This window comes from Paramisgurnus dabryanus, chromosome 4 (genome assembly GCF_030506205.2).
Source record: "Paramisgurnus dabryanus chromosome 4, PD_genome_1.1, whole genome shotgun sequence".
NCBI classification, from domain to species: domain Eukaryota; kingdom Metazoa; phylum Chordata; class Actinopteri; order Cypriniformes; family Cobitidae; genus Paramisgurnus; species Paramisgurnus dabryanus.
This window is the reverse complement of record NC_133340.1, coordinates 15,916,269-15,928,844: the sequence shown is the minus strand read 5'-3', so window position 1 is coordinate 15,928,844 and position 12,576 is coordinate 15,916,269. Positions and strand designations below refer to the sequence as shown.

At 38.8% G+C, this 12,576-nt stretch overlaps 1 protein-coding gene across 5 annotated transcripts in view; it reads left to right on the top strand.

Moving 5' to 3' along the window:
- htt (huntingtin) overlaps positions 1-12,576 on the top strand; it is a 50,360-nt gene that overhangs the window by 35,018 nt on the left and 2,766 nt on the right. For 3 of the 5 annotated variants that reach the window (XM_065265504.2, XM_065265503.2, XM_065265501.2), the window contains 17 exons: positions 76-253; positions 353-448; positions 534-718; positions 798-924; positions 1,071-1,174; positions 1,295-1,449; positions 4,533-4,672; positions 4,762-4,844; positions 4,943-5,073; positions 7,829-7,961; positions 8,368-8,523; positions 8,600-8,790; positions 9,622-9,736; positions 9,839-10,070; positions 10,389-10,494; positions 10,593-10,755; positions 12,351-12,511. In XM_065265504.2, the coding sequence (XP_065121576.1) occupies positions 76-253; positions 353-448; positions 534-718; positions 798-924; positions 1,071-1,174; positions 1,295-1,449; positions 4,533-4,672; positions 4,762-4,844; positions 4,943-5,073; positions 7,829-7,961; positions 8,368-8,523; positions 8,600-8,790; positions 9,622-9,736; positions 9,839-10,070; positions 10,389-10,494; positions 10,593-10,755; positions 12,351-12,511 (2,456 nt within the window). The remainder of the gene's footprint in view (positions 1-75; positions 254-352; positions 449-533; positions 719-797; positions 925-1,070; positions 1,175-1,294; positions 1,450-4,532; positions 4,673-4,761; positions 4,845-4,942; positions 5,074-7,828; positions 7,962-8,367; positions 8,524-8,599; positions 8,791-9,621; positions 9,737-9,838; positions 10,071-10,388; positions 10,495-10,592; positions 10,756-12,350; positions 12,512-12,576) is intronic. The other 2 variants (XM_065265505.2, XM_065265502.2) reach the window with 1 other exon arrangement.

Here is a 12,576-nt window from a genome sequence, read left to right as displayed (position 1 = left end):
TTACAGAAATATGAGTAGACCTAGATTGTATTCAAAAATATATAAAAAGACGATTTCCATTTTCTGTTTCTATAGGTGGCGGTGTGGCGTTTGCTGCAGGATCAGCTGCCTCTGAGTGTGGACATTCAGATGAGTTTATCATGTCTGTGTTTAGCTCTCCAGCAGTCAGTGGTGTGGACACATTTTGCCTCCCGGTCCTACCTCTCACACACTTGCTCTATTATCCACTGTATACAACTCCTTATACACGCAGGTCTGTGTGCTGCAGAGCTGAATGAATACAGTAAAGATTAATATTTCAATAAATATTCAATAAATATTACTATGATTCATAATGTTGTATGTTATATAGTCGCTGTTGGTCCTGGTGACCAGCTTCTTAGGCCGGAGAGGAAAACAACACGTTCAGATCAGTCAGAAGATGACCAGTTGGACTCTGCGTCAGACAGTACGTCATATTTCGCATTTCCACATCCATAATAACCACAAACGCAAGTGTTAAACAACCATGACTGTGACCTTTTTTGTTTCAGATCGGTGTGAATGGCATTGTTGTGAGATCATGGCTGAACTGGTTGAAGGTCTGCAGAGTGTCCTCGCTCTCGGTCACCACAGAAACAAAAACATCCCAGCGTTCCTTACTCCTGTCCTCCGGAATGTCATCATCAGTCTGGCCAGGCTACCCCTTGTAAACAGCTACACGAGAATCCCACCGCTGGTGAGTGCATGCTTATGCGTAGCATGTATATTTAGAAGTGTATAAAAGTGATAGTGTTACTATGTCTATTGTTTTACAGGTTTGGAAACTGGGCTGGTCCCCCAGGCCTGGTGGAGAGTTGGGTACGGCTTTGCCAGAGATCCCTGTAGAGTTCCTGCAGGAGAAAGATGTCTTCAGAGAATTCCTCTACCGCATTAACACTCTTGGTATAAGAGACTCATTTTAAAGTGATCTGTCTCTTTAAATGTAGCTATGCATTTAGACTCTGGATAGCTAGGAGTAGACTGTTTGACAGTCGCATATAATATCGTTTTTATTGTTTAGCGTGATTTATTCATATTCATCTTTGCAGGCTGGAGCAGTCGGACACAATTTGAGGAGACATGGGCCACTCTGTTGGGGGTGCTGGTCACTCAGCCAATCGCAATGGACCAAGAGGAGGAGACCCAGCAGGAGGTGAAACCATTAGATAAGATTTCCATCATGATTTGATTCATTTTGAGTTTGGGTACAGCTGTTTGTTATTGAGGAGATATGCAGGAAGCGTTAAATGAGACACATCTGTTTGGGCTGCAGGAGGATCTGGAGAGGACACAGATAAATGTACTAGCGGTTCAGGCAATTACCTCTCTGGTGCTTAGTGCCATGACTTTACCAACAGCAGGAAATCCTGCCATCAGCTGCCTTGAACAACAACCCCGCAACAAAATCCTTAAAGCTCTTGACACTAGGTGTGTACACACATTATACAAAATATTTTGTCTGTAGTGTGCTTTTAAATTTTTTTTATTTTAACCCAGGTTTAATTTTAAAGCGATATAAAAATTAACCCATATTATACTCACCCACAAGCAATCTAAGATACATATGTCCATCATCTTTCAGACTTACACATTTGGAGTTATTTTAGTAAATGTCCTTGCTTTTCCAAGCTTATAATGGAAGATAACAGGGATCAACTTTGGAGCCCAAAAAAGTGCATCCATCCTTGACAGAAGTAATCCACACGGCTCCAAGGGGTTAATAAAGGTCTTTTGCAGGTAATTGATGCAAAAGAACTTTATTATAAGAAAAATATTGTAAGAAAAATATTGATATTTTAAATTCTATAAACTATAATAACTTGTTTCCGGTAATGACGCCATCTTGGGCCCATGGCAACCAATGCTCACTATGCTTAAACTGTCACTTGAATTTAGTCCAAGATGACCGTTACCGGAAGCTAGTAAGTACAGTTTATAAAGTTTGAAATCTGTATATTTTTCAAAATCGCATCGATTACCCACAGAAGACCTTTATTTATTTGGTAAGTAAGTTATTTGTCAGGGACAATGTACAAAGAACATTAATCTTTCGAAAATATGCTTTGTACCAGAGTTAGCAAAAGCTATTTTCCATCTGCAATCCACATTAACTGACGCTGTCCCATGAGCAGGACAACTAAGTTTACTTCAATATTTTTTATGTAAATGTTAATCTATCACGACAAACTATATATTGTTGGAAATTTCTAAGAACGTAGTTTTCATTTTTCAAGACCTTTTAGCAATAATAATAATGCAGTAACTGTAATTTATTCATTTGTGACGAGTATGCAGCAAACCTCACAGCAAACCAATACAAACCTCAGTTTTTTGATAATTTTATGTATTAAAAATAATACTATATTGCATTTTTTTTTATTACAAATATATGTAAACTGCTATAAAAAAAATCTATTTTCACCTCCAGACACTTCTGTAAAAAACGTTAAAGTGCACTGCAAAAAATGATATCCCAAGAAAAAAACTTGTTATTATTTTTGTCTTGTTTCCAGTAAAAATATCTAAAAATGCTTAAATTAAGATGCTTTTTCTTGATGAGCAAAGCGACCCAAAGAAAATAAGTCTAGTTTTTAGACCAAAAATATCAAATTTAAGTGATTTTGTGCATAAAGCAAGCAAAAAAAATCTGCCAATGGGGTAAGCTATTTTTTTTTTGCTTACCTAATTGGCAGATTTTTTTGTTTTGTTTGTTTTATGCACAAAATCACTTAAATTTGATATTTTTGGTCTAAAAAATAGACTTATTTTCTTGGGTCATTTTGCTCATCAAGAAAAGCTTCTTAATTTAAGAATTCTTTGATATTTTTCCTGAAAACAAGACAAAAATATTAAGAATTTTTTTCTTGGAATCAGGGCTTAAAAACGAAAAAAATTATCAATCGTTTCACTCCGAGCAGAATCGATATTTTAACGTTTCCGTTTTTGCGTTCCTCATTGAACATTTACGTTCCGAAAACGGTTTACTTAGAAAAAATACCGGTTAATAACGTTATTTTAATTCAGGCTATACTTTAACAAATGCATGCATACAGACTAATTTTCACACAAAAACAATAACATAACACATGATATAACTAAACTTCAACATTTTTATTAATTGTTAAAACCACAAAAGAAATACCTGCATTCATTTTAAGTATAAACAGCTGAAAAAAACGACCCGTTTTCAACCATGTCTTTTACTGGTTGAAACCGCAGCATACTCTGCTGGATGTTTATGTTAAATGTGCCTCTGTAAGTTACCTCAGTGATTCCCGGCTACTGTACTTCTCCCCCACATCCTTCAATATTGCAGACAGACTTGTTAAGACTAACGAATAATAACGAAAAGGAATTTCTTGGTGGCGACCCATCTAAAAAGTAATTGACAGTGGTATAAGTCCCCTGGCTTTTTTGAGTTACAGTTTGCATCTTCATATTTCCAAGCAAGTTTTAACTTAAACATACCTCTGAACATTTGATGGGTAGCTTTGTGGTTATTTAAGACAAATGCTATCGGGCCGGAGACTCGATGACTGCTGCGCGGGCATTTCACTCACGCTATGTGTCAAAGTCACTCACGCTTGATGCGTCAAAGTCACATCTTGTACTGTTCAAATCATGATTGATCACTGATAAGTACAATATTAAAGAAAACGATAAAATAACGTTATTAACCGGTTAATGGTCATTTTAAATAAACGTTTCTGTTCAGAACGATTAAAATTGATTTCGTTTTTGTTTTTGTTCCTGTTAAAATTTCGTTCGTTTCCGGTTTTCGTTTTCGTTCCTTGAACCGGTTCAGAGCCCTGCTTGGGATATAATTTTTTTGCAGTGTGTCTTCTTTAAAACAAGACCAAATTAAGGCTTCTAGACCAAGAAAAACCCCACTCAAAAAAGGATGCGCCAGTGGTATCCGAGTAAAACTGGCCTCTGAAATGAAATAAGGCAGGGCTGGATTTGATAATTTGAAGTTGGGTCGTGTTGCTAATTGCTAATCGCAGCGATATTCTCCCGAACCCCGCCCACCTGCCATACATTATGACCGGAAGTAAAAAGAGATAGTTTTTAGGAGGGGAGGAGATTTGCATTTTTGATTAAAGATTATGAGGGCACATGAATTTTTTAAAATTATTGAAGCTCAAAGATAAATCATTTGTAAAAAACACAATATTACAAAATAAATTACAGCTTTTTATTTTACTTTCAATGCGACTTTAACCTATTGGTGCCATGTGGATTACCTCTGTGAAGGATGAATGCACTTTTTTGGGCTTAAAGTGAGAAGTTGTCCCCTGATTCCTATTTTCTACCATTATAAAGCTTGGAAAAGCAAGGACATTTACTAAAATAACTCTAAATGTCCTTGTCTTAAAATTACGGATATGTGTATCTTGGATTGCTTGAGGGTGAGTAAAACATGGGGTCATTTTGATATTTGGTTGGAGTATCCCTTTAACTGGATGGTTAATTGCGTAAGAAGTGAATAGTAAGTTGTGTGTGTTTGTCAGATATGGTCGCAAGCTGAATGTGATTAGAGGAATGGTTGAGCGTGAGATTCAGGCCATGGTGTCAAAGCGAGACAACATCGCCACACACTTCCCATATCAGGCCTGGGACCCCGTGCCATCATTATCATCATCGACTGCTGGTGAGTGATTCTCATGCTTTGTAGGTACTTGCACTTGTTTTTAAGTTGCATTCATGACTTTTCTTGTTTCTGTACATTTGCATATTCAGGAACCCTCATCAGCCATGAGAAACTTCTACTGCAGATAAACACAGAGAGGGAGATGGGAAACATGGAATACAAACTGGGTCAGGTTAGTAATTTGGAAACTTATAATGGATTTTTAAATTAACACTAATTAATTTGTACGCCTGGGTGTTATTTATAATTGTGCTCTTGTACATGCTGCAGGTGTCGATTCACTCAGTGTGGTTGGGGAATAATATTACCCCTCTGAGGGAGGAGGAGTGGGGTGAAGATGAGGAAGATGAAGGAGATGCTCCAGCACCTGCCTCACCTCCAGTGTCACCAATTAACTCCAGGTCAGATTGTACACTGTGATCGTCACCTGGTACTGAGGTGGTCTTCTGGTTTTCAGTTAATGGTAGTAGGACCCTGAAGAACATCAATGAACCTCTTCCCTTCTGCTGTCAGTCTGCTGAAAGATCCCTTTTTGAATCAGACGCCTACTTTTCTGGATTACATTTAGCAAAAATTGTATACAAAGCAACTTACAAATTAAATTATTAGGTCACTTACATAAGAAAATTTCCTGATAATTCACTCACCCTGTGTCGTCCAAGATTTTTGTTTTTCTTTTCTCAGTCAAATTTTTTTTTTTATTTCAGGGTTTTTTTGTATAGTAGACTTCAATGGACCCCAACGGTTTGAAGGTCCAAATTGCGGTTTCAATGCAGCTTCAAAGGGCTCTAAATGATCCCAACTGAGGCATAATGGTCTTAATAATCGTCATTTTCGGCAAAAGGAGTCATTTTTAACCACTACTTTTTGTCTTGCACTAGCCCTGGGATGAGTGTCCTCGACTTCACATATTACATTATCACGTCAAAAGGTAACGAAAGACGTATGAGAAACACACATGTACGGACCACACAGCAAATTAACTTTCTTACTTGGAAATTTTTGTCTTGTTTTAAGTAAAAACATCTAAACATTATTAAATCATGATGCATTTTCTTAATGAGCAAAATGACCTAAACAATAAGTCTAGCTTTTAGAAAAAAAATATAAAATTTAAATGAATCTGCCAATGGGATAAGCAAAAATCTAAACACCTAATTTAAGAAAAATTTGCTTGACCCATTGCCAGATGTGTTGCTTATTTTATGCACAAATTCACTTCAATTTGACATTGTTTGTGTAAAAAGTTATTTATTTATTATTTATTAAGTTTATTAGACTTCAGTTGTTATGCTCATTAACTCTTTCCCCGCCAGTGTTTTTTTTTTTAAGTTGCCAGCCAGCGCCAGCATTTTTCATGATTTTCACAAAAGTTTAATGCCTTCCAGAAAATGTTCTTCCTCTGCTTTAAAAAAAAAAAAAACTTCATTACTTTTCCTTTATTACCTCTCAAATATGGGTAGTTTTCTTCAAAAACACCCAATTTTGAGCAAAAAGCTGAGATAATTCCATTTTTGTGAATGACTTTTGATAGAGATCAGATGCAGATCTATCTTTAAAACATACACGGAGTTCTTTCTCTTTCACGTGAGGTGGTACTTCCGGGTTGTATAAGTTGCGGAATTATAAATAATTGCGGTTTTGTGGAAAGCCAGAAATTCTCATCATTGTCAGGGAAGCGTTTTCTATTAATTGACAAGTTATCTCGTCAATGGCTGCAAAAGAGTTAAGAAAATCCTATAGATTTAGGAATTTTTATTTACATTTTTTTTTGCAAAAAAAAATTGACAAAAATACTCCGTAGGAAAGTAATTTTTGCAGTGCATTTTAAACAATAAACTGACACAAATACTTTAAAGGGGAGTTATCATGAAACTTTAACTTTTACATGTTAAAGTGCTATAATTGGGTCCCCAGTGCTTCTATCAACCTAGAAAATTTGAAAAAGATCAACCTAGTAACTTAGTTTTGGTAAACCATTCTCTGCAAGCATGTGAAATTTGGCTCCCTTTCAGAAGGGGATAATACCACCCATTTATCTGCACTATCCAATCATTGGCACTGCCAATTAGTGCAGAGATCAGCTCATTTGCTTTTAAAGGAAACACCCAAAAATTGCATTTTTGCTCACACTATACAAAGTGCCAATTTTAACATGTTACGATAAATGATCTATATGGTATTTAGTGCTAGAACTTCACATATGAACTCTGGGACACCAAAGATTTATTTGACATCTTAAAGTCTTGTGAAATGTCCCCTTTAATTATTGTCATTCCATATACAACAACTTTTGGTTGGTCCTTCTGAATGACCTTTCGACGTGATTATATGAAAGGTTGCAGAGGCGCATTCCAGGGATAGTGCAAGACGAGAAGTTGTGGTTTAAAAAGTACTTTTTTTGTGAAATTGATGATCGTTTCGCCAGATTTGAAATGTTTTTTTCAAAAACGTCATTTCTTTTCCTTTAAAGACCATTTAACAGTTTGTCTAAAATCCAGGAAATTCCCAGGGGAAAAACAAGCCACACTCTCTATTTCTATCCATTCTAAAAAAAATGATATACATTTTATAGTGAATATAGACATAACTGTTTCTAGTTTCGTTTCTTTTAAATGTTTATTTGGCTAGATTGTTCTTGAGTGTTTGACTTAAAGGAATAGTTCACCCAAAAATGAAAATTCTGTCATCATTTACTCACTTTCCTGTTGTTACAAACCCGCATTAATTTCTTTGTTCTGATAAACACAAAGCAAGATATTTTGAAAAATGTTTGTAACCAAACCGTTCGTGGACCCAATTTACATCCATAGTATTATTTTTTCCTACTATAGAAGTCAATTGGGTCCACGAACGGTGTGGTTACAAACATTTCTCAAAATATCTTCCTTTATGTCCTTAAGAACAAAGACATTTATACAGGTTTGTAACAACATGAGAGTGAGTAAATGATGACAGAATTTTCATTTTTGTGTGAACTATCCCTTTAAGTAAAACCTTACTGCAGACCAACTCTAGTCTATCAGATATTCGTTGGAGACATTTGTACTTAACACCATTGAGTCATCATGACTAATTATGACTAATTATGAATGACTAAAAAGCTGTGGGAACCCTGGCTCCAGACTTGCAATTTCTTTTCTATTTCCTGTTCAGGAAGCACCGTGCAGGGGTTGACATCCACTCCTGCTCCCAGTTTCTCTTGGACCTCTACAGCCAGTGGATTTTACCCGGAAGCCCCAGCAGCAGAAAGACACCTGTTGTACTTGTCAGTGAAGTGGTCAGATCGGTTAGTGTTTGTTTTTCTATGTAACTTTATTTCGCACAAAAGGACATAAAGAAGGGGTACCAGGCAATGTCGGTCCTGGAGTGCTGATGCCCTTGATAAGAGCTGGACCTAAACTCTGCAGGACATCGGCACTTCAAGACCGACGTTGCCTACCCCTGATATACACTATAACCAAATCCCTGCTTATCTCAAGATAAATGTAAGTAAATCTACAAATTTATTTACAGAAAAATATCTTTGTTAATAAGAATTTTTGGGTTCTCAATGTTCCATTTCAATCTGTTACACTCTATGTAGCAGTTTTTTATCTGCAACTTCTCACAATGACTTGAGCATCAGCTGTTTATCTCTGCTCTTTGTATTTCACCTACATCCTCTTCTATTTGTCTCTCTCTCTCTCATTTAGCTGCTGGCAGTGTCTGATCTCTTCACAGAGAGAAATCAGTTTGATATGATGTTCTCGACTCTGACCGAGCTCCAGAAGGTCCATCCACCAGAAGATGAGATCCTCAATCAGTATCTTGTACCAGCTATCTGCAAAGCAGCTGCTGTTCTGGGAATGGTGAGGGTGCACCTCTGAACCCATAGTTGCGTAAGCTCTTGCCTAAAGCACATTTAATGTGATTCTGTGTCCTCAGGATAAAGCCATCGCAGAGCCAGTGTGTCGCCTGTTGGAGAGCACCTTGCGCAGCACTCATCTGCCCAGTAGGATTGGGGCACTACATGGAGTTCTGTATGTACTAGAATGTGATCTACTGGACGATACAGCACGCCAGCTTATACCAACTGTCAGCGACTACCTGCTCTCCAACCTCAAAGCTATTGCTCAGTGAGTAACCTTTAGAGAAAAAATTTAAAGGGACACTCCACTTTTTTGAAAATATGCTCATTTTCCAGCTCCCCTAGAGTTAAACATTTGATTATCACTGTTTTGGAATCCATTCAGCTGATCTCCGGGTCTGGTGGTACCACTTTTAGCATGTAGTTTTAGTACTACTAAGTGCTTACCCTTAATGGTGTCGTCATCTTTGTTGTACAAGTTCTCCATTGCTTCCGCGTTGAGCGGTTGTTTGTGTCACGTTTACGATGATGTCACGTCAGAAGAGTCGGCGCAACTGTAACGATAAGTCTATAATCACACGCACCCTGAAGCGGCACTAAACTCCAATGGAAAAGCAAACGAAAAGTGAGCTGAGCCCAGCCATGTGCTACCGAGCCGTGTCATATCACACAATGGAAACTATTAAAGCTCCATTAGAGTGACTTTAGGGACTGAACCCAACATTCTTCCGATTACAAGCCCAGGCAGTGGCCATCCAGTCATTAACGTTAAGGTACCTCTTAATGTTTGCCATTTGCAAGAGGTTCTGCATTGGATGAAAGACTTCACACTGATACCGCCTCTCTTAAGAGGTTATGCCCCATGCAGTTAAAGCTAATGCCAGAGCTTCTGTGGCATGCTGAGAGAGACTCAATAATAGGTTCTCACAGGCAATCACAACACACGCCCGCACGCTGCATGGTCCTCAGGTCCTCATTAGCTGTAAAGTATGGTGCCTTACTGAGATCTAAGATGCTTGATTAAAGAACTAAATAGCCCCGCTAAAAATAGATGAATGTGTTTAACACGGTTGGTGTGTTTTTTTTTTTTTTTTTGCAGCTGCGTGAACCTACAGAACCAGCAGCATGTGCTGGTGATGTGTGCCGTGGCCTTTTACATGATGGAGAATTACCCTCTGGACGTAGGGTCAGACTTTAATGCCGGGATCATTCAGGTGGGAGGAGAACCCAGTTCCCATGATGTGGTGGTGGTCACTAATATTATAGTATACCCATAAATTAATCTTGTTTATGATGTTTCTTCTCTACTATCTCAGCTGTGCTGTGTGATGCTTTCCACTAGCGAGGAGGCCACACCGTCCGTTATCTACCACTGTGTTCTGCGAGGTTTGGAGCGATTGCTTCTGTCCGAACAGCTGTCACGCATGGACGCAGAGACGCTGGTCAAGCTGAGCGTTGACCGCGTGAACATGCCCAGTCCACACCGCGCCATGGCTGCCCTGGGTCTCATGCTCACCTGCATGTACACAGGTGTGGCTGGAGAGGAAGGCAGGACACATTTCAGCTTCATCTTTAATACTTACCCACCCTACTAACACCAGCAGTTGAAAATAAAGACTCACCTTAGATGCTCACCCTATTAACATAACACATAGATGCAGATTCCTTAGTGTGATTGTAAAAACTGGTGTATTGTTTTTCTGGCTATTCATTGAGGGGTCTGACTTATGTGACTAAAAGGTAATGTTAAGAAGAGGTAGATTTCATAGGATTCTGGGAATCCAGTACATTGTATTTAAAGTCAGGATGTTCATAAACTTGGATCCATTGAAGGACTGTACCTCTGACTGTAATGTTACTCAACAGGAAAAGAGAAGGGAAGTCCTGGGTGCCCTGCCGATACAGACCCCACAGCTCCTGACAGCGAATCTGTAATTGTTGCCATGGAGCGCGTATCTGTTCTCTTTGACAGGTAAATATGTCATTTTTTTTGAAGAAACATGCTTTGTATTGCTTTTTTTCTGATTTACCTGAAATGTTTTGGGTGCAAATTTTATATTCGTACTACAGGATTCGCAAAGGCTTTCCAAGTGAGGCACGTGTGGTATCCCGGATTCTTCCTCAGTTTCTGGATGACTTTTTCCCATTGCAGGACGTTATGAACAAAGTCATCGGAGAGTTCTTGTCCAATCAGCAGCCTTACCCACAATTTATGGCAACAGTGGTGTACAAGGCAAGTGCAGTTTCACAGCAACAATTTCAGATTTGAATTATTGCGATTTGTCTGGTCATTTGTGAACCAGCCTTCTGACTGCAATAAAACATTACCACTATGATTTTCTGAATCTTTCCTCAAGTCAGTGATAGTCTACTCTCTTGCATATGTATAGGAGTATATCCATACATCAGTATACACTCACCTAAAGGATTATTAGGAACACCATACTAATACTGTGTTTGACCCCCTTTCGCCTTCAGAACTGACTTAATTCTACATGGCATTGATTCAACAAGGTGCTGAAAGCATTCCTTAGAAATGTTGGCCCATATTGATAGGATAACATCTTGCAGTTGATGGAGATTTCTGGGATGCACATCCAGGGCACAAAGCTCCCGTTCCACCACATCCTAAAGATGCTCTATTGGGTTGAGGTGAACTCATTGTCATGTTCAAGAAACCAATTTGAAATGACAGCTAGCTTTGTGACATGGTGCATTATCCTGCTGGAAGTAGCCATCAGAGGACGGGTAAATGGTGGTCATAAAGAGTTGGACATGGTCAGAAACAATGCTCTGGTAGGCCGTGGCATTTAAGCGATGCCCAATTGGCACTAAAGTGTGCCAAGAAAACATCCCCCACACCATAACACCACCACCACCAGCCTGCACAGTGGTAACAAGGCATGATGGCTCCATGTTCTCATTCTGTTTACGCCAAATTCTGCCTCTACCATCTGAATGTCTCAACAGAAATCGAGACTCATCAGACCAGGCAACATTTTTCCAGTCTTCAACTGTCCAATTTTGGTGAGCTCGTGCAAATTGAAGCCTCTTTTTCCTATTTGTAGTGGAGATGAGTGGTACCCGGTGGGGTCTTCTGCTGTTGTAGCCCATCCGCCTCAAGGTTGTGCGTGTTGTGGCTTCACAAATGCTTTGCTGCATACCTCGGTTGTAACGAGTGGTTATTTCAGTCAAAGTTGCTCTTCTATCAGCTTGAATCAGTCGGCCTATTCTCCGTTGACCTCTAGCATCAATAAGGCATTTTCTACCACAGGGCTGCCACATACTGGATGTTTTTCCATTTTTACACCATTCTTTGTAAACCCTAGACATGGTTGTGCGTGAAAATCCTAGTAACTAAGCAGATTGTGAAATACTCAGACCGGCCCGTCTGGCACCAACAACCATGCCACACTCAGAATTGCTTAAATCACCTTTCTCTCCCATTCTGACATTCAGTTTGGAGTTCAGGAGATTGTCTTGACCAGGACCGCACCCCTAAATGCATTGAAGCAATTGTCATGTGATTGGTTGATTAGATAATTGCATTAATGAGAACTTGAACAGGTGTTCCTAATAATCCTTTAGGTGAGTGTATATACAGTATATGCTCTCCAGTATAATTAGAATTTTTGCAGAATTGGGCATACCTGAATTTAAAAGAGTCATCTACCCACATAAATTGGAGTACATTTATATAAATTGTCTTATTTTACAGAAAACTTTGTACTCCACAGCTCCACTCCTAAATATTTATATAATTTTTGATGATGCAGTTATTTTATAAAGGGTAATATGTCCTTTATTTGCATGTATTTCTTGCTACAGGTATTTCAAACACTGCATGCGACTGGCCAGTCCTCCATGGTTCGTGATTGGGTGCTGCTCTCTCTGTCGAACTTTACACAGAGAACACCTGTCGCAATGGCAATGTGGAGCCTGTCTTGTTTCTTTGTTAGCGCCTCTACCAGCCAGTGGATCTCTGCCCTGTATCCTTAAATATTAATGTGTAGTCCATGTTTTTGTATTTCCATCCTCTTCTTCCTTATTTTCC